General features: G+C 35.5%; 1 protein-coding gene across 9 annotated transcripts in view; it reads right to left on the bottom strand.

Moving 5' to 3' along the window:
* The window catches only part of CEP128 (centrosomal protein 128), a 144,176-nt gene that overhangs the window by 65,263 nt on the left and 54,148 nt on the right, over positions 1-24,765 (bottom strand). For 8 of the 9 annotated variants that reach the window (XM_075103641.1, XM_075103640.1, XM_075103642.1 and 5 more), the window contains 4 exons: positions 21,792-21,956; positions 17,419-17,592; positions 14,127-14,186; positions 12,390-12,582 (listed from right to left, as the gene is read on the bottom strand). In XM_075103641.1, coding sequence (XP_074959742.1) covers positions 12,390-12,582; positions 14,127-14,186; positions 17,419-17,592; positions 21,792-21,956 — 592 coding nt within the window. Of the gene's footprint in view, positions 1-12,074; positions 12,209-12,389; positions 12,583-14,126; positions 14,187-17,418; positions 17,593-21,791; positions 21,957-24,765 lie in introns of those variants that run through there. The other variant, XM_075103645.1, reaches the window with a different exon arrangement.

The following is a 24,765-nucleotide window of genomic DNA, read 5'->3' on the forward strand; positions in this document are numbered from 1 at the left end:
TTTTTTTTTTTCCATTGAATAAGAATTTCTGTTGTATCTTGTAAGTGTCTGTCCTGCTGCTGTCTTGATGTGTATTTTATACACTAGCAAACTGGTATATATAAGCTGAAGGACAACAGTATTAGAACTTCTTCTGGAATAAACTTTGTTTCTGTTGGATCTTGTTTGCCAAAGTCTTTGAAACAATTTACTTAATTCAAGAAAACAGAGCTGTCTCTTAAAGACCCCAGATTAAGAGCAAGGCTCGGGAAAAAGAATAATGTCAGATGTGCAACTTCAGCCAGTCTATACGTGCACTACATCAGAAGAGAACAGAACACATGCAACAAAGTTTAAAGTATAGGAGACCTTTATGTCTTGACCTGGAGACATAAAATTGTGCAGTCATACAGGTGATTCAGATGGAGGAAGAAGCTACACAGCCTCTGATGACCACGCACTTCTTACACAGCTCTGTAAAAATGCCCTGATTACAGCTGGTACCTATATCGGTGAACTGACACTGTGACTACCAACATTTCTTCCAAACATTAGCACTGTGCCCTTGTGGCCAACAGTATCCTGGGGTGCATTAAAAGGAGTGTGGCCAGCAGGTCTAGGGAGGTTATCCTCCCCCTCTACTCTGCACTAGTGAGGCCACGTCTGGAGTACTGTGTCCAGTTCTGGGCTCCCCAGTTCAAAAAGGACAGGGAACTACTGGAGCAAGTCCAGCAGAGAGTCACCATTATGGTCAGGGGGCTGGAGCGCTTCTGATATGAGAAAAAGCTGAGAGACTTGGGTTTGTTCAGCCTGGACAAGAGAAGACTGAGGGGGGATTTCATCAATACCTATAAATATCTAAGGGTGGGTGTCAAGAGGATGGGGCTAATGACAGGACAAGGAGCAATGGGCACAAGTTGGAACATAGGAAGTTCCAGCAAAACATGAGAAAAATCTTTCCTGTGAGGGTGCCAGAGCAGGGGCACAGGCTGCCCAGGGAGGATGTGGAGTCTCCTTCCCTGGAGATGTTCAAAATGCTCTTGGATGCGTTCCTGTGCCCCCTGCTCTAGGTGTCCCTGCTCAAGCAGGGGGGGTTGGACAAGGTGATCTCCAGAGGTCCCTTCCAACCCCTACCATTCTCTGATTCTGTGAAATATTTTTGCAATAAGTTACAAGTATTCCAACCTTAAAAGTCAGATCTTAATCCTCTATTTCTTGTTTCCTGGCAGCATGTGTGCCACTGCAATACGTGATGAGTCCATGGTACAACGTCATTAAACCATTCTGTGTAAGTCTTACTGTCCAAAAATGAAGTATTAATATTTCTCCAGGTTTTAAAAATAAGCATGCATATAGTAGAATACTTACATTCCACTCTTCCTTAAGAAGCTACTTAAATAAAAAAAACATAGCCCAACATACTTATAATCCCTTTAATACACTTAAAAAGCTTCAGCGCAACAAGCCTTGGAAAAGGAAGTCCCTTCTTCCTCGAAAACAAGGACGACATGAACCTATGCAATGCAAACTTCCTCCAAGTTCCATCACACATTTTGTGCCTTGACATAAGACAGACATCTAAAAAACTAAGTTCTCTGTCAATTTAAATACATTTCTGGCAAAAATAGCCATTTGTAATAACCATTAACAACTTGACAGGGAAACTGTGAATCACTGAACAGCTGTAAGATCATGACAGAACCCACTTCCTTTCTTAGCCTGATCTGGGCATGTACTCAAGGACTTGACAGGCAAAAGACTTTCTTAACCTTTGACAGTTCAAGTTATATAGACATTTTACCGTTTCTCCTCTTGATAAATTGTAAACCAGTGATAGTTATGAAAGAGTTTTCTTTAGTGCAAGAAGATTATCTTTTGAAGGAAATTTTCTTTTTATCTCAAAACATCACCAATCTTTTCTCTTAATTAACTAATGCTATTGCTATTCCCACTATACCTTTCCTTGGATTCTACATAGACGTTTGCTAATGTACCTTGAGTTCTGTTCAGCAGCTCAAAATAGGAGGACAGATACCTAAATGACTACTCACTTTAACAGTTCTTCATGCAGTTAAATGCCTGTGCTGATTGACAGCAGACTGATACACAAATTCAATATTGGAGTCTAAATATTCTGAAGTAAAGCATTACCTACATTTTTTCCTGTAAACTGAGCGTTAAGTTTGTTTCAGTAAAGTTAATCTAACTAACAGAAAAGTTAGATTTTTTTCCTTCAAAAGTGTTTGAATTTTAAAATTACTATTTTAGATTATTTCCAGTTCTTAACAATCACTTAACAGAAGAAACTGAATTGGAATGAGATTGTAAAGGGGTAATAAAGCCAGGCACAAACTCTTTAAATTGATATTCTTACTTTTCAGCGTGGATTAAATTTTTATGAATGCCTCAACAGAAAAGTCAGCCTAAGAGAAGAAGAAAGTTGGGCAAAATTCAGAAGAATTATTCTATTTATTGAATTCTATTCGGACTAAACAGTAGTCTTTGGATCTTCAGGTTTCATCTTTATTTGATACCACTTCAGACATCTCACCACTAAGCATTAGCTAAAAATTATAAAGCATGCTTTTACTGACAACATTCTAGGAGTGGAGTACTTTGCGGAAGGGTGCTTCCACTCAACAACTCTGGAAACCATCATTGTTAGAGCTTAAAGCAACCACAATACCTTCCCCAAGAAGTGAACTGAAATTCAGCTTTTCTGTTATTTGCTAACTATATGGTTGACTGTCCATGATACTGCCTCTTTGGTATAGTACCACCTCAAGATGGAGAAAAGAGAAACATTCTAAACTCAACCTCCTTGAAAGTCACAGTGTTTCTTAACAAGACAATGGGAGCGAAAATACTGTGTTGAAGAATGTGTTTCAAAGGCATAACTACAACCACTGTACAAAAAGTGCTACTGCTCGTCATAGCATACATTAATACTGAGGGACAAAAAGTTTCTACTATTTTTTTTAAAGAGTAATTTCTTCAGCTTCTGATCTGAAGTTATAAAATAATATCTTGACAATCATACAGTCTTTGCATTATACTCAAGATTGTGCTAAATTAATTCTGTCCTTTGAACTCTTGATAAAAATGCGCTCAGTGGATTTTAAACACATTGCGTTACAATACAATGTTTTTATTAGGACTTTCCATTTCATACAGTAACTTGCAAGGAATGGCATACTGTCTGGTAATTTGACTTTGTAACTGGAAATGCTTTTTTATACACACAACATTCAAACATTCTTTTTAGAAAATGCTGTTCCTAGAGCTTCAAACTAATCAAGAAGGTAATGTTTTATGGTCATCAACTGTAAAGTCAGAAAAACAAACTTTTTGTCAAGACAGCTGAAGTATGTACAACATAAACTGATGCAGTATGTACATATACATGAAGTACATACGCACTTCAGTGAATGCGTTTTCTTGGTTTTGTATTTTGCTTCTTTCTCTAGTGGTAGGTATCTCAATTTACCAGATATACTAAAAACAATAAAAAACCTCACACAACAAAATCACATTTTAAAGTGTCAGAATTGTGAAGCAAGAATTAACATGATGAATAAATTTTATATTTAAATATTTTCTGTTAAACAGATTTACATACTGGCAGTATATAATATTGCACAAAGGTGCCGGTAAGATACTGGGAAGTAAGTACTGCAATATGATTGTTTATATTAAAAAAAAGAGGTTCTCAGCATAGAGATGTGTTCTAGAATTAAGAAATCAGAGAGAGAAATAGGAGAACCAGATTCATCCTTAGTTCTTCTTCCCCTCTTTTTTTTTTCCCACACATAACCAGGAGCAAGCACATCATCTCTATGATTCAGATACTGTGTCTGTCCAGCAAGAAAACAATTTTACAGCAATTATGTTTAATAACAGTGCTTAAAAACCTGCAACTGGAGTGCCTTATAAAATAGGTAGAAGTATGCAAATCATGGCCAAGACTATGTTATGACCTTATCTTAAAGACATAACAGATCCAGACAAGAAAAACACTATGACTCTTTTTGCCCATAATAAAGAAAATTCAAATATAAGTGCCAATTATTACAATTGGATTTTTAAGAAATTACAGAGACACACTTGTTATTTGGAAAAACGCTTTATAACTTATTGTTCTAATCACTGATAGTGTGATACTGTATGAACTGTATAGTTAATTTGCTTGCCTTGCTTGACTCAAAAGGCAAAAATCATTAAAAATGTTTTTAATTACAAAACCTGTAAAGCATTTAAAAGTACCAATCACAGTTCCCATTTTGTTAAACCAAAACCAAGGAGACTCAGTCAAAACAGAAAAGGAAACAAAAGCTGAATTTCAGATACAACCAGTTGTTACCTTGAAGATGCTAATCAGAATATGTTCATTAAATTGATGAGAACTTAGCAATTTGTCCTATTTAAACCACTACAAGGAAAACCATTTAAACAGATCAATTAACCACTTAGTTAATTTAATCTTTATATAGAAAAAAGCCAGCTTGTTTTCTTTTTATCAAGGACTCACTTGTCTATTCTGTAATTAAAACTTTTGTTGCATACAGTCAACATCAAGAGTTGCTTTTACTGGTGAATGAAGCTCATACTGAGAAATTTTGTTAGTGAAATAGAACTTAAATTTCAGTTCTCCAAATACACAATATCATTAGCACTCACTTCAGAAAAAAAAGGGGGGGAGTTTTAAATAGCATGTCAGCTGAAAGGGTATAAAAGCTGTTAACATATCAATGAACTACACTGAAACACATATTCTAATGCAGCCTGACAAATCCTGGCAAAAACATAACATTAGCTCTAGGTTTTAAAATATATTGACTATATAATATGGCAAGATGCAAGATTTTAAATACTTTTTTAATTTTAAGAGCTTTATTATATTAAAAATCTTAGTAAGTTTCTTTTAATTTCTGTTCAAATTTCCAACATGATTCATCTGTATTTTAGACTAAAAATTACTTTGACTATGGCAATAGGTGGGAGGACCAAAGAACCCTTGGTTCAGTTTCAGTTCCTGTAAGATCGCATATTATTTAATTAAACAGGCATCTTATCAGATATTAAAGAGTTTCCTGGGAATGTTATTTCTACCTGTTGAAGACTGAGTAACAGATAGCATGTTTCTGTTATGTACTTCTCAGGAAAACATTAAATTCAAGACAAGAGCTTGAAAGTGCCTGTGTTGGATTTTTGGGTTTGGGCTGGTTTGGGTTTTTTAAATTTTATTGTGGGGTTTGTTGTTGTTGTTTTTAAATAGGTATAACAGTGATACTGATGTGGTATGGAAACACTACATAACCTGAAAGTGTGACAAAGCCTTCCTTGCAAAGGCAGGGAGCTCTGATAAAGTTGTACAGATGCTTACAAGATTCTCTATTATGTAGTGTTAAAGCACTGTTATTGTATAACTGTGATTATATACACTCCTATGCCACCATTTCAAGAGATGTAAAAAACCCAAAAACCCAACAGTTCTTACAACACCAGCTCTTTAGCTTGATTTAAAGAAAAAAGACATAATTCACAACAGAAAGAAAAGATTATATAATAGATCCTAACTATTTAATATATATTAAATCCCCACCCCCGGGTTACTTTTGTTAATTTCCAGTATATGTAAATAAACCAAGAGGTAAAACTAATAAATTCAGTCTTTTACTGTTAGTGTGCACTTCAAACTCAGTAATTAAATGTTTAAAGGACACATCATGCTTTCTAAACTCTAAGTCTGTACATAAATTTCAGATAAGCATTTCAAGTATGTGATTCAAAAGGAAAGAAAAAAGAAAATCAAAGGAAGTCTTAAAAACATCTTAGCTACAGTTTGATCCCATCTCTTACCTTCACTTTTTCACAATGGCAGCCATATTTTAATGATTGCATAAAAAGATAATGGCAAATGAAAATAGTTGCATAAAATACTAGATAATTAGAGCAATGCATGTCCAGACCGATATTTCCAGTTTTCCAATACAAAAAAACACAGGGTAAGATTTCCAAATGATTTGGGCTTATTTCCATTCCTCTAAGACTCTGAATGCAGGTTCATTTTGGCAAAGTTTAAAATAACTTAGAAGTCCTCCCTCCTCCTTCCCCCATCACATTAAAAAAACCAAACATTATTTAAAGGGCAAGAACACTATTAAGAAAAATTAATTATTTGAATACTAATTATATTTCAACTTTATGCATTTTGAAGCTCACCATCAAAAAACAAATACTATGGAGAACTTCTCTGAAACCCTTCAGATTCCTTCCTTTATGTATGCTTAAAAATAATTTTCTCTACTTGATGTTCCCATTCACTGTTCAATACGAAATGACCTGGCAATACCTTGTGACATTTCTTGCTGCCACAGAAAGGACTGTGATGTCATACAAGGACAATAAGGGGTAATATATGAAAAAAAGAGAAAAAAATGGGCAAGAAACAAAGCTGAAAGGGCAGAACAAGGCTTAAAGTTATATTCAAATTAGTATATATAGTTAATTATTACATTAAACATAATAGTTCATAATAGAAAGATTTTGCAATATTTTTATTGTAACCGGTTCCCAATTTTCTGCTTTTTTCTCAGTTTAAGCAACAGAGATTGGCTACAAATACACTGACACTGAGCAATGTACCACACCGTCCCTGTATTTTGAACTTTTATGCTTTCTGCTTTAGTGTTCCTGGCTCAAACAGAAATTGGACTTACTAGCTTTAAGAAAAAAAAATAATTTGGATGATAAGATTTTATCAAAGAAGAGCTTTACCTACACTTTGACTCTACTTTAACATAAAAGGGTCTTTTCAATCTGATTTTTCCACACCAGTTAAATAACAAATAATTGAGTGAAATTTTAAAAAAAAATCCCCAAATATTAAAACAAAGGGATGTCTTGCTTCAGAAATCACTTACCAAAATCTTTGTAAAAATAAATTTTATTTACCTTCACAAGTGATGAAACTAGTAGCTAACTGTATAATTAACAGAGATGACACCATCACTAAAACCAGCTAAAACTTTAAGTCTTCTAAAATTCAATTTTGTATCCTCAAATCTAAGACAATGCAGAAAAAACATTTTTTATTCTGACTCTTGATTACCATGAATGTAAGTAGAATGAGAACAGAACGAATGATGAACGTAATGAACAAGGCATAACACCACAGACTTGCCCAGCACAGGTTTGTGCTTGTGACAAAAGCGTCTAATATAAATCTATCATAGCTCAGGACTAGAATCATTATCTAGTTAAAACTTACTTAGCAGTATAACCTACATCAAAGCAATTCTAAATTTGTAATAATTAAAGTGTGAAGAGTGTAGATGCTGAGAAGTAGTACAGAATATTGCTTGCATCACCCGGTACTTTATGTAAAGCAGTGTTTGCAGAATATTATATCTTTGAGATAAATTAAATCAGTGTAAGGTCTGTATAACAGAGCAAGGCACTTGCTCTTCCGTACATCACTATAGCCTTACCAACATCACTTTATAAAAAAGGAACAGATGTGGCCTTGCCAAAATATATCAGGTCTTATTTTGCTAAACAACCTTTCTTTGTTGACTATCCATATCTTCTCTGAAGTAGCAGTATATTATCCTGAAACAAAAGAACTGTGCAGACTCCATGTCTCACTGCTATACCACACCACATATAGCTTCTATACATTTCAGTATATTCCAAGAAAGATTTTCTGGGAAGAGCTATGTTCCATAATCTATTTATACTAAGGTTCCCCTCTGTACTCATTCCCAAGTATAAGTGAGCCTTAAGGTAACAGAAAAAATGTATACTCTTGTATATAAGGTAAATATTAAAGCATTTAAAATCCGTTACCTAAAGCCACATACTCCTAACACCTTCAATTAAAAAATTATGACAAAACTACAATACCTAATATTTTATAGGGATTTAAGCAATAACAAATGAAAAAAGATTGCTACAGCTTAACGTCGCTTTTTCTTTTAATCAGCTACTCTGACTGCATTATATATACACAAGATTAGCTGTCTTCAGAACTAAATTCAAGATTAGAAATACTCTAGCACACTGACTAATATGGTCAAAGCTAGTGAAATCTCACAGAGACGGAAAAAAAAAATCAAGAAAGGAACAAATGTAGGTAAATAAGGCCAGGGCCTGAGCTCAACAGTTAATGCTATTCACTTAGTTAACAGATATTTTTGAAATAAACATGCTATGTTCCAAGATAAGAGCTCCCAAGCAGTTGACTCTCTCCTTCTGAGCTAAGGCTGGCAAAGTAAGATTCTAAAAAACTTTTGTGATCAGAAATTAAGAATTCAGGCATATACCAAATAGAAAATAAATAACTATTATTGATGCATAAGATACAGTTTGATTACAAAATGTAGAGGTAGTAGACATGGTAAGAGAACTAAAGGGGTTTGGGTATGAATGGAAATTTCTTCCTCGTGGAAAATAAAAATAAAATTGTAGCATGCGTCTTGACTCAGTTTTCCAAAGATGCTGATGTTCTACTCTTGATGAAGAAAAAGAGCTGATACTTTATTTTGACTAAACCAACCAGCAACTAAAGCAAATCTGAGTCTGTAAGACCAATGGATGCTCCCAGATCAAATATAGACTTTCACTGATTTGTATGATAAGTTTTTCAGACTACCCAATCTGGCTAGACCATATAAAATTGGATAAATGAAAGAAATTTGGGCCAGGTCTTGGGTGCAAATCAGGAAGATGGTAGTTTCCTACCTTCAAACATTTCTCTGTAATATCATCCTTGTAATCTGAACTAATTTTAAAACAGATCTATAAGAACAGCTTGGCATGCTCAGTGACTTCAGAATGCAAACAAAGTTTACTTAGAAAACTGGAATTTATACCTTTTATTTCCTCAGACCTTTGTCTGCTTTGTTAAAACACTGAATACTTAGTGCAATGCTATTAAAACCTATTTGACTAAGAGATCAAAATCACTTCAAGAGGAGAAATGTGGCAAATTTTTACTTTTTTCTGAATTGTTACTTACCGAAATATCCCATTGGGTGGCATGCTAGATAACCTGTTAAGTAGTGAACTGTATCCAAAGTACAAATCTGCTAACCTGAAATCAGAACCCACACCCTCTTCAGTTCTTAGGTATTTATAAATAATACTGCTAGACTTCTGATTTTCTCAGCTCTCCAGGACAGTAAGCTTAGCAAGAAAGATAGACAACTGCAGCCAATCTTCATGCATCACAGAGCTATGAAACTTCTGCTACTCTGTAGACAATCCTGAAGCTCTGTACTACAATACTGTGTTTTCCTTCATTCACTATTCTCTCAATCATGAATTTTTACATCAGCTTGCTTGTATTTGTTAGGATCATACTATGTAGACAGCCATTTTACCACCACAGGTAGGACTGTGATAATGTGAACTCTTCTATGGAAATTAATAAGGAGGATTCAAAGGCCTACAATATCCTAGATATTTACGAATGCTTTATTGAAGAAGGGAAAAGACAAAAACTACAGTTAAGGGTTTTAGTAGACCTTGCTCTTCTGTTGGGACAGTGCCTTAGAAAGAGTGCGAGCAAGCACATGTGCGTGCACTGGAGAAGTAATATTCTCAGAACATTCAGTGCAGGTCTTGAGATAATGTTAGGCCTTAACACTGAGAATTATCATCATATAATATTTCCTCCCTCCTCTCTTCTCATATAAAAATTTCTGTCTTCAGTTCCTTCGGTTATAGATTTCTCAACATTAGCTATATTGTACTTTTTATTCTACTGTTATGCTTTTAGACACTGATACCTAGGGACAGAAAAGTATCACAGATTATTACTATTATGGGAGCATCACAGACTCATAGAATGGTCTGGGTTGGAAGGGACCTTTAAAGGTCATCTAGTCCAACCCCCCTGAAATAAGCAGGAACATCTTCAACCCAACCAGGTTGCTCAAAGGCCGGTCCAGGCTGACCTTGAATGTTTCCACAGCAACGGGGCACCTACCACCTCTCTGAGCAGCCTGTGCCAGTGTTTCACCACACGCATGGTAAAAAATTTCTTCCTTATATCCAGTCTGAACCTACCCTCCCTTAGTTTAAAGCCATTACTCCTTGTCCTGTTGCTTCAGGCCCTACGAAAAATTATGTCCCCATCTTTCTTGTAAGCTCCTTTTCAGTATTGAAAGGCTGCAATAAGGTCTTCCCAGAGCCTTCTCTTCTCCAGGGTAAAAACTCCCAACTCTCTCAGTCTGCCCTCACAGGAGAGGTGCTCCATCCCCCTGATCATTTTTGTGGCCCTGCTCTGGACCCATGCCGACAGGTCCGTGTCTTTCCTGTGTTGAGGGCTCCAGAGCTGGACACACAAAGAACTGCAGGTGGGGTCTTGCCAGAGCAGAGGGACAGAATCACCTCCCTCGACCTGCTGGCCACACTTCTTTTGACACAGCCCAGGAGACGATTTGCTTTCTGGGCTGCAAGCACACGTTGTCGGCTCACGTGCAGGTTTTCATCCACCAGTACCCCCAAGCCCTTCTCCACAGAGCTGCTCTCAATCCCTTCATCCCCCAGCCTGTATTGATACTGGGGGTTGTCACAACCCCCAGCAGGACCTTGCACTTGGCCTTGTTGAACCTCATGAGGTTCCCACAGGCTCACTTCTCGAGCTTGTCCAGGTCCCTCTGGATGCCATCCTGTCCCTCAGGTGTGTCAACTGCACCACTTGGCTTGGTGTCATCTGCAAACTTGCTGAGGGTGCACTTGATCCCACAGTCTATGTCATTGATTAAGATAAACAGTACTGGTCCCAGTATGGACCACCGAGGGACACCACTTGTCACTGATCTCCATCTGGACATTGAGCCATTGACCACTACCCTCTGGATGCGGCCACCCAGCCAATTCCTTACCCACCAAATAGTCCATCCATCAAATCCATACCTCTCTGATTTTCCAAGAAGGATGTTGTGGGGGGCCACGTTAAAGGCAGGCATTAATAACTTAATTCTGGTTTTGCTCAGAGCCATCATGTATGGGTCAGTATACAGTGCACAATTTCTAAGTAATTTTCCAAGCTCTTACTAAAAACACCCTCTTGGAAATTAAAGGAAGCTTCTAAACATCAGAAAGATACAGAGCTGTCTTTCAAAAGCAGTAATGACAATAAATAAGACACCTTTGAAGATAAAACTTCACAAATACATTATGTATTGACTGTAAGAGCTAGCTACTCAACTCAGATCAACAGCATGCATAGATTCTTCCTGACCAAGACCAAGCCTACACTTCAAAATTTTATACTTCATCTAAGTTTGGATCTAACAAGGGTCCACTCTCAAATTGTTTATATCAAAAAAAAAATTGACTTCTGAGAGCAGGAAAAAAAAAAATCTTGTTTTAAGGATGAAAATAAAGATGCATTTTGAATTGTTTATGTTCCAAATTTGCTGTAATGTTCTGGTTTTACTATAAAAATACTCCTCATTGAAAGAATGTGTTTAATTAAGCTACAAGTCACACAGCATAAAAGAGCTTGTACACAAATGAAAAGCAGAATGATGGAAGACTGAAATCTTCTTGTCTTGAGACTCTAGAATAATAAGCTCATGATGAAAGCATGTTTCTCTACTCCTAAAAGCATTCTGCTCCAAGTCACTCTTCAAGAAACTATAAAATGCTAAAGTACAAGTACCTGCGATGAGACTAAAAAATGGCCCTTCGCTGGGGACAGCGAGGTCCATCCCTACCAGAACTTGACACTGCTCAGTAAAATCTGATTAGTATTTCCCCTTCATGACAAGCATGGATGGTACAGACGCTAGCACCAAGCCTGGCACACAACACTCCAGAGTAAGAATCACATGCCAAGAGAGGGACAAAACTATTCTTAAGTGATATTCCATATATAATGTCAGTCATTTTAATTAGAACCAAAGCTTGTCTTACTCCATTTCACAATACAAAAGAAGGGATGAGAAGAAAATCTGCCAAAGTTCTTGTACATACATTTTAAGCAAAAGGGAGTAACTGCACAGGACTTGGGACTGCTTTGGGCTCTTTCTTTTTGACAGATAAAAGCAGCATCACCAATGTTGCTTCAGACTCTTGTATAATTCCTCTTTGCCTGGGTTATGGAATGTCTCAGACGGTACAGTTGAAAAATAACTTCTATATCCACTGCCCATGTTGCAAACTCATGTGTTATTCAGCCACTGTACTGGGTTGAAATGTAGTTGATTGTGTTTGCCTTTTTTGTCAGCAAAGGAAACAAAAACATTGTTTTCTTAGTTATCCATAGCGTGTTACCAAATTAGAGTTTGTAATAACTACTTGATAAAATACACCTGAATGTGCCATAGGAATTATAATTAGTAGAGTTTCAAAATTCTTTCTACCTTTCATTAACAAAAATGGAACCAGCAACATACCTCTTTTTTCTCTGTGAACTTCTTCTAAAAGTTTTTCCTGCTTTTTTATCTGTTTAGAGAGGGACTGGTGTTCAGCCTCCTTCATCTGTGTAAAGTGCTTGAGTTGTTCTCGGCTCTGCAGTAAGTAGCATCGCAGTTTTTTTTCCTTACTTTCTCTCTCCTTTACCTCCTCGCACAGCCACTGAAGCTTAGTCTACATTAAAAAAATGGGACAATAAAAAGTAAAGAATTCTAATGAAAATAAGAGGACATCAATGTTAACCGATCAAATTATCTACCTGTTACTGAATAATAATAAAAAAAGGGGAAATTCAGATATATTACAAGGACATATGCTGGCCCTCAAGGAGCCTCAAGAGACATATTTTGGCTGATAACTGTGTGTGAAGAAGTAATGCAGAGATTTTTTTTATTTTTTAAATCAGGAGCATAAATTTTCTAGGGTAGGTATGGAAATTCACATTGAATTAGTGTACACATAGACACCAAGAGATACTCTTTCCTTTCAGAATACCTTTCTCTCTCTATTCCACGTTGATGGAATTGAAAGCATTTATCCACTCTAAAAAAAGTTAAATAAATCCCTTCTGGTCAGCAAAAGTTAATATTTAAGGTTCATGCAGAGGAAAATGAAGATTGATATGCCAAGGTCGTGGTGAAGATACTAAATCTAGAAGTGGTAAAAGACAATGTTTTCACACTGCCTATTTAAAATAAAATAAAAAAGGGGGGATTTTAAGTAGTCATTCTAGACTTCTCTCTGGTAGCTACAGAAACAAGTGAAAATTGTATGCAAATGAACATTAGGTGCTCTTTGGAAGGTCTTTTTAATAATAGGTCAGTGTCACTTCTTTAAATGAAGAAAAAAAGGAGAAATGTTATGCAGGAAGTTGATTCCTATCTTATCTCTGCTATCTATAGTGGCAGTCTTTCCTGGTCTACAAGTTTACATAGACCGTACATCATCAATAACCTTAAATTAACTTACATGCAAAACAGCTGTAATTTCTCCTTAAGTCATTTCTCCTGTGGCTTTGAACTTTTTACATGAAGGAAAAAAGCATGTCTTCTACAGTTTCTTGTGATCTACTTTGATCATGAGAAACTTACTCCTTTTAAAAGATATTGGATAAGAAGCATGTTTATGTGTGTGAGTTGGGGGAGCAGGAAGAAAGCTGCAGAATGAAAGATGAGGTTTATAAGTTACCAGTCATTGCTCTGAAGAACTTTTCAAGCATGTCTGCACCTGCATGATAGGATTCAAAAGCTTCAAACAAAGGGGGAAGGAAAATAGTTCCTTTTCCAAAAGTCCAGTCTAATATCCTTTAGATACAATAAATAACAGCCTTATTTAAAATAATTTCTTGCTTTGTTATAAACCTGTAAAAGAAACTTAACCTACTGACCACATTCTCATGTTTTTCATGTCTGAAAATAATTGAACCAGATCTAAACGCTATCACTGCAGTTACTTTAACGTATTTTTCTTTTTTTGCAAAAACAGCATTGCTATTTATTTTGCTCTAGAGACAGCTATTTCTTGTCGATAGCAAAATGCGGAAAATTATTTTATCAGTTGAAATAACAGTCTGGGCACATAAGAATTATTGCCAAAGGAAAGCTTTTGTATTTTTCCTTTTCCCCCTTAAGTGCCTTTTCAAACACATTTTCAACTGAATGATTAGAAATGTTGGATATTAGCTTATTCAGTAAAATTTCAGGAGGTTTGACTGTTACCTTTGTTTCTGCTAACCAGCGATGAGGATCATTCAGCACCATTGGTGTAAGTGATATTGCCTAAGGAATAGTAGGGGAGAAAGAAATAGACATAAAACCAGGAATTAGACACAGAAAGGAAAAAGCATCTTTCCTGCTTACTGGAAATTCATCAAATAAATATTCTTTGCTAAAAATCCAGCTTGGAAATCATATCTGTAAATGGCTTAATAGAACTATTTAACCATAAATTAGTCACATTTAAAAGCAAATTCTGCAAACTCACCGATAGATATTTTGTTTAAAGGTGCAACTTAAGTTGCAATGATAGTTAAGTTGTATTCTGAATCTGTGTAGTTTTCTTCTAAGAATCACTACAATGACTCATTTCAAACACCCCCAGAACATATCTCTGCATCAGGGTGTATATTCTCAGTTTGAAACTCCATTTTTTTTACAAAAATACCATATTGTTTCCAAATAATACAATCAGAGTCTACTTTAAAATGACTACTTCTTAAGATAAGGCCAACTTCAAAGTCATTCAACTGTTTTTTCCTCCATTCTGCAGAAAAACAGTGGCTGCTCATGAACCAGAAGTAGCAGAACCAATTGTTGATAGTTGTTGAACTATTATCAGTGCATCTACCTACAGAAATGCTATGTGCAACATGATAGATGTCTTATCAAAAACTAGAAAAGGACAACCCCCCAAAATATTTAAATTATGCCTCAAGATGATGGTCTTAGTGCTTTAATGAAAAAGAGAAATCACTTGCTTTGAATATTTGATAGGCATTAAAACAAAGTATGTCTACTTCACTAAGTAGATAAAAAGAAGATAAATTTATGCTGAAATGCTTCATTAATACTTTATACAATGAGAAAATGTGATGGGTGTTTTTTCTGCATTTAAACTGAACTATGTTAAACTTGTTTTAAAGGTACTTCTATACATGTTTTCTATGGTACTTATTAAAAAGTTAGTGATAATGGAACTTCACACACACACACTTTATGAGTTGATACACAAGGGGAAAACGAATAGTCTCAGAATCAGGTCTCTCAACTGAAATCTATTTAAAATCAAGGAAACTATTAACCTGATGTCCAGCTTATCCTTTATCTCATGTGGTCCTATCCTATGATTACTACATTGTGCCTTTCTCTAAAGGTTTTGTGGGGGTTCTGTTTGTTTGTTTGTTTTTAATTTACCACACTTTGCAATTCAGCGAGTCTTTATGTACTTTTAGTCCTGGTCCAATAGTTTTTGTAACTAGTGTATTTCTTTATATTTATATGGACTTTATTAACTACAGAGACCAAAGATGCCTAAACAGCACGATCCAGTTATGTTCGTACGTATGTTTTATGTGAAAATTATCACCACATAAGGGCACAGACGAAAAGAAATGCTTTAGTAGGCATGTTGATCATGACTTCATAAAGCAACGCGTACCTGAAAATTGTGACTTCCATGGCAGCAAGCTTCATTCTGTTCAACCACTTTCAAAGAAGGCAGTATTCATTTTACAGTTTAAGCATGACTGGTGTAGTTATTACAGGCATAAAATTTCTTATAACAAAACACGAATTGGAAAATTAAATCTGAACAATACATGTGGAATTCTTTGCTTAGAACACCAGTACGCAGTGATTATAAAAAAAAAATCCAGTACATTTTTCATCAGGGAAGAGTTAGCCTGGTGTTTACGTTCTCTGAATACAAGTATTTATCCATTACATTCCTCATTGCTCACCTTAGTTGCAGTGGCAACTTCTTGCAGTAAAGAACTTGTCTGAAACCTTCTGGAAATCTTGGCAATACCTGAAGTACTGGGCAGAGGAACAATATAACAATGGAAATTTCTTACCTTTTTTAAAAAAAAAAATTTCAGACCAGGCTCCACAAAGACTGTGTAATGTATGCTTTCATATTAGATGTCTAGTCAAAAATTCAGATTCAAATCTGTTTTAAGTTTGCCAGTGATAAACAGTTAAATGGGATAAATAAGGAGAACTGTGAAAACAGGGATCAGCAAAACTTTATCCAGCAGACAAACACTCTGCAGAAGGTGGGAAGCAAGTCCAAGAAGGCATGGGTCGATGATAAAGAATCTGGCAACTATAGCAGATCACAAAACCTTAATAAAAAAGAGACTTATCTGTAGGGCTACAGAGGAGAAAGCTTGTTTGTCAAATACATTTTCTTAGGATTCTCATCTGTTTGTGTGCTGCAACATTCCAGCTCCATACATAAGTGGAGAAAAAGGCACAACCATACTATAAGGCTGAAGCAAAATGACTTCACACCTTCAAACAAAACAGGAGAGGAGATAAAATAGAAAATAAAACAAAGAAAAAATATTAAAAATATAATGGATTTTCAGTGTCAATGCTGAAAAATTTCTGTTTCAAAAGCAGCACAGCCCAGTCAAGTGACCAGAAACTGTAGAGCAGAAAGCATGCTCTGTTTAAATAGGAAGACAAAAAAGGTGTAGTTTGAGTGTACTCTATGGTTACAGCTAGAGTTAAAAAGCCACCAGGTCAAGCACTTGTGATATAAGTGCCCCAAATTCCAGTGAGTATGGGACAAGCTGATTCAGATTGTCCATTTTCTTTATTCTCACCTGTGTACAATGTTGATTTAAGAGGATTGGTCACATTGAATCATCTGGAGGGAGGAAGAGACGGTTCTGTCCCTGGCGAGCAAATGAGAATGCTCAGGAAAAAAGCTAATGGGAGACAAGGGTTGCGGAAAAGTAGTACGAGGGGGGGGAAAAAAAGTTACAGCAAACTACAAGCTTCATGAAACTGAGGGAGTTTTCTGGATACAAAGACCTGCTCTACAAAAGAGGAGATTTCAACTCTTTTCACTTCCAGCATTTGCTTCTGTACTTAAAAAACAAAGCATCTAAATGATTTTTTAATAAAACATTATTTCATTTTTCCCTGATTTTAAAAGCCTTTAGGTCTTTCTTGGGGACTTCCCACCTCTGTGGAGGTGGCCTACAAAAACCTGCCTCAAAATTCTAGCTGAGGTCTTCTCACCCAAGCAGACAAAAAGGGAACCATTTCTCACACAAAAAAATAGCAAAAGGAAAGAGTGATGATTAATGCCTGGGCAGATCTTCATAGTATCCCATTGTAACACCTAGCAACGTACATGTGTACCAGCTAAATATCCATAACCCTATTGTCCATAAATCGTGTATACCAGTTAAGTGATAGGTGGCAAAGATGCATGCAAATTGTGCTACAAACGTTCATTAAGAAAAAACAAAATTGCAGCATACTTAAAACTTAGAATTACTTTGAATTTTTCCATGGAGTCCCGAGAAAAAATTTCACAAGCAGCATCAATTTCATTTCCTATCATGGTGAGAATGGATTCCTGTTCCATTTCTAAGTGACGCAGCTGATCCTTAAACTGCAATTTGGCCTCATCCATCCTTCTCAAATGATCTTCACTGCTGATCTGTTTATCCTAGAATGGAAGAGGAAAAACAAAAGAAAAATTATTGCGTTAATAATATAACATACACCATTAGCAATGTATCTTTCCATCTTATCACACTATACTAACTCATGCACTGAGTTCGGTTTCTTGCCATGGAAAATAATACCTTCTAATAGTACTCAAGTTCCTCTGTTGATTCTCTTGATTCTCCAGTAAATCAGTTATGAAGAAACTGCTACCAAATCCAAACCCAACAATTACAAAGCTAATTTTCAGAGTCAAAACCAGACATTCTGTTATAAATCTTTTTCATCAGTAGAGAGACCACAACAAATACTCCCCCTGTTATCTTTTGCCCTGAACCAGTTACAAGCATCTAATCTCTGTCATGACAAAGAGACCTCTGAAGGAAACTTGTATTGGCAGTCAATGTGTTCTCAAAGGAAAAGTGTTCAAAGAATATCTCATAGGACAGTGATTGGCACTAAGGGAAGTATTTTATATTATCATACAATGTCAGAAAGATTAAATATGTTACATATTTTTAAAAATCATATTATCTTCCTTTATATCTATAATAGAGCCACCATGTAAAACTGAACCCAGCAGCAGTGTCGTTATACAACATATTGAATTACGCATCGTAATTAAACAAAACTGTCTTGTGAGAAGTGAAATTGGTTTGCACCTGTCTGCTGCTGAAATCAGGAGGATATAATGCAGCGAAGGGTAAACACTTTGTAGCTGTACGCTTCTACGGGAGAACTTATCTTGGGCCGCATATCTCCGGGACACAGGGCTCTACCCACCCTGGGGACAGTGATGCACAGACATCAATATGATGGATACAAAATGTCCGTTTATTTAGCTGCGTCACACGCTTATATAGCTCTTGCGCTTCCTGTTCCTGCCACTCCTATGGGGAGGAGTCTATCTTTCCGTCACATCCCGTGATCTTCCGGTCGCCGATCCCTGTCTATTCCCCTACACACTTTAACAAACACATCTCAGTATGCGTAAATGCACTGAGAATGGTGAAAAAAGAGAACAATTTTGAAAACTGATTAATTATGGACCTCTGCAATGACAAGGTGCAATTGTTTAAATTGTGTTTATTGGAAAATCTTCATACACTGCTCTCATGAGACACCACTATGGAGCTAGGTAATTTCTAACGTACGAGTTCTGTGAATGGGATACATATGGAATCATAGAATAAAATTTAGGTTGGAAAAGACCCTTATGACCATAAAATCCAACCATAAACCTAACACTGCCAAGTCCACCACTAAACCATGTTCCTAAGGGGCACATCTACACGTCTTTTAAATACCTCCAGGGATGGTGACTCCACCACTTCCCTGGGCAGCCTCTTCCAGTGCTTGACAACCATTTTGGTGAAGAAGTTTTTCTAATATCCAATCTAAACCTCCCCTGATGCAACTTGAGACCATTTCCTCTCGTCCTATTGTTTGTTTCTTGGGAGAAGAAACCGACACCCAGCTCGCTACATATTTATATGCATAGGTGTTACATCTATTAGTAAAATAGGTGTTTTTTAATATAGGTGACCTTCAAATGTAAAAAAGCCATACCTGATAAGCAGCCTGATGCTTTTTAATTCATACAAAAATACTTGAGTTACACAGTAGCTATTTCAAACTGAAGAAATCACAAGAATTTTTAATAGGCACAGGTTCCGGTATTTCTGCGGTACCCATATGGGAGCTGAAATAGCAGTTCTGATCTAGATCAGTGTTGTGAAGGTAATAAGATTGCATTATATATACTTCCAGTGCCAGTATTCTATGCTATTTCATTACCCACTGAACACAGTCCATCACATGCCAAAGTTCACTCCCAAAGACCATGACTACAAGAGTATATAACAGTATTTTTTCCTTTATTTTTCATCTGCTTGATTTTCTGAGTGTGCCAACATTTCTCATCACTCTACTTTCAGAGTCTACAGGAGAAATGAAGTCACTAATAACACAAAAGTGCACAGAAGAAAAAGTAACATAAAATTTTACCATTATTCTCCACCTCTTCACATTTCACGGAAAAAAAATTAAAATCCAAGCTCTCTCTAATACCTATGTTTCTTTGAATTAGTATTTGCACTAAGGACAGAATTATAGTAAAAATATGAAGAGTGTGGAAGAAAAAACTATTTTGTAACACAACAGGCTTCTGCAATGCCACAACATGACAGCTAGCACGAGAATTCCCAAGATACCATCATTTCCCCTATCTTAACACCGCTTCTGGTAATCCACTATGAGAGAACATTCACTATTGTGGTTTTAAGTTAACCAATTAATGTAATCAAGTGGAACTCTCCATCTGCATTTACCTTCAAAGGTTGAGACTACAGGATTGTGTGCTTAAAAACTTCTCCATTCTTTCTCAGCTTAGACATAAAAGACCATCTAAAAACTGTATCTTCCCAATATTAGGTAAGGCTGGAGCTAGCTTACAACTGACTGCAGAAGACTACATACACTCCTGCAAACACATTTCCTTAATAATAGATATTATAGCACTAAAATCCCAACCTAGAAATAATACATTTTGAATTGTTACTTGAGGTACTTTTTAGTCGTCTAACAAGTTGAGCTTTTAAAGCAGTTTCTGTTAGTTTAATAAGCTAAGAGAAATGCCAGAATTAAGATTTTCTCATTCCATACTTTAAATAAAAAAAAAAAGCATGACAAAAAATAAGAAAAAACAAAATCGCACCCAAAAACCCCACTAAGGTTGTTCTTTCAGGGCTAGGAGTCACAGCACTCTGACTGACACTCAGAATAGGCTGAAAATATAAGCAGAATGACAAAAGGAGCTAACAGCATTTCTAAACAATCAGTTTACTCACATTCAAGATAAGCTCATTAGATTTAGATTTTAAGCTCAACACCTGAGTGATGTTATGCATTTCATTTATAACAACAAAATACGAATGGAAAATTAAACTGAAAAACCTGAGAAGCCACAAAGGACTTAATACCCATGGTCCTCCTATGGAATTAAATAGTTTGAAACTATTGAGCTAATGAAGAATTATCTGATGAGTATTGAGCAGTCTATGTGAAATGACTGAACATAGAAAAAAATTTCTTTTCCCAAGGATGAGTAATTACTAAATTGACATAGAAGAGTAAGAACCTTCCAACTAGAGAATAAAATATCTTTTTTTTCCCTTCAAAAAATGAGGATATCATGAAAAATTTATGTGCGATTTCCTGCAGGATGCACAAATTTTTGTTTGTTTGTTTTCTTGAATTTGAATCTAGGAAGTCAAATTTGTCAACAATTAGAAACAACCATTTTCACTGTTGTCTTAATATGAATTAATCAAATACTGACAGGTATGTGCTCTGCACTGGAGAAGGTAAAACTTCATCCATGTACTGAAATACTTATCTGAAAACACAGTGCTGCAGGAAGAGAAAGATGTAAAAACAGCACAATGTAAAATACATTCATGTTAAGAAAAACATATTAAAAAGCAATGCTGTGGAACCAATCATGGAAAAAAGCAGAACTCAAGCAAGCAGAAAGAGGAGTTACAAAATAAAATTCTTCAGCAACTTTGTATTTATCACTAGATTTCTGAAAAAAACGGCTGACAACTCCAGGTTGTGAGACTGCAAATTAATATTTGATAGTAAATAACCAGAACATAAGGCAACAAGGATGGCTGGCAGACAGTGTCCATCTTTAGAAATACAATGCCACTACAAGAAAGGGATGTGAATTTCTTTAAAAACTTGCCATGTTTTAAATATTCACGCAGAAAATTTTCAAGTTACTTAGAATTTCTTTTATCATGCCTACATTGTTTATCTACTTCAAATTAGCTCTAAATAATTCATAACTGTGCTGCAACTTTAAGAAAAATGTGCAAAAAAAAGTAGACATGTTTGGTTAAACATTTGTTAGTTACCTATATCAGAAACAGGGCAGACAACAGGATTTATATTTCTGCTCCTAAAGTGTATTAGCAAATCTTTGGAGGAATACAACTCATGACTTAGCCAAAGCACTTTTGCCATCTTTTATTTACCTAGAAACTGTGTACTACAGTGTGACTGTGTGCATTCTTTAATATGTACGTGTATTTTTTGTATTTTAAGTTTGCCATCTATTTCTATAATTCATCATTTATTTGGGGTATTTATTAGCACAGAGACTGATGAATCATGGTTAAAACCAGGTAAGTTTACCTTTTTCTCCAGTTCTTTTTTTATAAACTCACATTTCCGCCTGAGTTTTATATTTTCTTCTTCATTTTGGGTTAATTCTTCTGTCAATTTATCACACTCAATTTTTATCTTCTCCAGTTGTCGATATTGAGTCTTGACTATGTTTTTCTCATCTACAAGTTCCATCTGATGGTAATGGGAAAATAAATTACAAAGTCACTATATGGCTTATTTTAAAACACTCCCAGGATGTAGAGTTCCAAATCCGTGCAACAATATTACAGAAGGATAATTCTATCAAGTTTTTTTACATTTAACTTACATTAAGTGAAATCTCTTACCTGAACATGGAAAACATGTATCACAGAGTTGTGGAAACATACACTGTTTTAAAAGCAGTAAATAGAAGTTCCAGTTTCCACATTTGAACTCTGCTACACTCATCAGCTTACATCACCTTAAGAAGCCTAGTATTCATGCAACTTTTCCATTACTGAAATAATTTGGAATCAGAAAGTCTAAAACTATAATTTCATTTCAGAACCTAATACTAAATTTATATCTGCAAGGAAATAACTGCAAAGATTTGGTAATTTTAATTTGTAGAATTGTGTGGGTTTAATGCTATTCATGGAAACATAAGAGAGAACAATAAAGAAAAAATTTAAGGGCCTTGAAATCCCTAAAAAGGTGAATGGATTAAGTATATTGGTTTCCAGTGGAGAAGGTAACTAACTGAAAGCTACAGATTTGACAAATTCTCTAGAATATCTAGAAAATGCAAAAAAAATACACAAAAAAGAAGGAAATTACACACATATTACTCAAAACCGGCTTCATATTAGATGAATTGTGGGATGCAGTTACACACACAAATAAATCTGCAAAGTAAATTCCTTCCTGAGGAAAAGCAAAAATTCTATTCTCCCAATTATACTATAAGTAAAACTTTTATGGGGAAGAAAGGTAAAGAGAGAAGTTTTATGAGTTAATTTAGACACCAGAGCTAACAGAGTACAAAAGCTCTTCCAAAGGGCAATTCCAAGAAAGAACTTTGCTGTCCTAAGTCCACAAAGACTTATGGAACACAAAGACAAGCCTACAATGCCTAAAACATTTTCTGGGAACATTCTTATAAAATCAGCTTTTCAGTTCCTGCTAAAGGTAATTGTATTATAAAGTCTACTTAGACGGAGCAATCCAAGAACCAAATTCCTCACTTATATTACCTTTAAGCCACAATGGAGAAAGTTAATTTTTATTAATTTCCAGTATGCACTAGACAGATGTGACCATAATTTAATTGATCTGGATTAAACCCATTTTCCATATCTGATAACCTTCTGGAAAAAGAGAACTACACTCAGTTGGTGTATATATAGAAAACAATTCAAAATTAAAGATATATATCTCCACAATTATGTATGTATAGATACATATATTGATATAATATTACATTAAAGTGATACTTGAAAGTGCTGTCAGGCACAATGACATTTTGTATTTCATTATTCTAAGAACAAGAAGGTTTTTAAAGCAAATGAGGGCATGTAGTAAAATTAGGGGACAGATTCAGAGCTTCTGAACACATAGCTGATTGGGGACCACTAAGCAAACCAGTTAATTTCCTATGCCTAGTTTATAATTTTAAATAATAAAAAAGACATTTTATAGTTGGGAATCCTTTACAATGTTCTAGCAGAAAAGAATTAAAAGCTTAAAGCACCAGAGTCTCAGTACTGAGACAGTAAGATCCCTCTCAACACTGACATTTCGTACAAAATTCTGTTCTTCTCCAGTGCTACTGCAACACACAATATTCCTATGGTACCTCCCCTACTACACCAAAAAGTCCTTAACTACCTTATAACTTTTCAATCCAGTACAGCACTACAGAAAGGCAGACAAGAGCAAAGTGTGATGCAGAGGAGTCAGGAGAAGGAAGAACAATAAGGATCAAAATTAGTTTCTATTTACAAGCCATGCAGCAGTTGGTCCTGTAAACACAGGACCCTGTGCCCTTGATTTCCTGAAAGTAACTCATCAAAATTCCTCCTCTAGTTAAGTTGAAGGCTTTGGGTCTTAAATGTGTTAAACTTCCCTTTACTCCAAGTCTCTCCCAACTGACCTTTATTTTTAAGGCTTTAACAATCTTTGGACAGGATTATGTATACTCTTTCCCAAAAGCAGTTACAAAGGTTGGACGAGGCTGAGGCATAAATAAGGTCAAGATTATTACTGTAACAGTAAAAGACAATTGGCTACTGGGCACAAAAACTTACCAGCCTAAAAAAAAGTCAGTAGGTAAAAAACCCCTTTCTCTTGGATTTCCTTAAAATCTACCTTAAAACCACAATACTTAAATGCTATTTGATAAAATGCATGCTAAGTTTACCTTAATTTGGATGAAAAGTATGTCCATAAAAGTGAAACCCAATTGCAATATAATGATAATTTCAGACAAAAAGTAACAAAATCACTTGCGTGATGACATGTTCTTATCAGATCTTTCTACAGATGGATATGGTTATCCATTTTGTTGCCCTTACAGTCTTTGAATCAAGAAAGTGTTGTGCATTATTACTGCACTTCCAAAAAAAGTTGCCTACCCTAATATCTTAGAAAATTAATCTCCCTCAAGCCCTCTGCTCTTCTCTGTTTCAGAGACACAAAGCTGTAAAAAAAAAAAAAGTATGTAGATTAAGGATTCTGGGAAAGTCATGGCACTGTAAATGAAAGGAGGAAGTGAATTTTTTAATTGTTCTGTTTAGGTAGAAAAATCAGTACTAATATCAAGGCCCTTACTCTAAGATTGACTTTTCCATAGAAGAGAAACACACAGTCATGATCAACTCATTTTCTGATTACTACCATCCAGAATACACTTTCCTTCTGTCCCCTTCATATTAAAATGTACAGCCTTAATTTCAATGTAATTGTCAAAACACACATATTTGGACAGATCACTTAAATAACACTAGACCCATTAGAAATT

The sequence above is a fragment of the Phalacrocorax aristotelis genome, chromosome 9 (genome assembly GCF_949628215.1).
Source record: "Phalacrocorax aristotelis chromosome 9, bGulAri2.1, whole genome shotgun sequence".
In the NCBI taxonomy this organism is placed as follows: domain Eukaryota; kingdom Metazoa; phylum Chordata; class Aves; order Suliformes; family Phalacrocoracidae; genus Phalacrocorax; species Phalacrocorax aristotelis.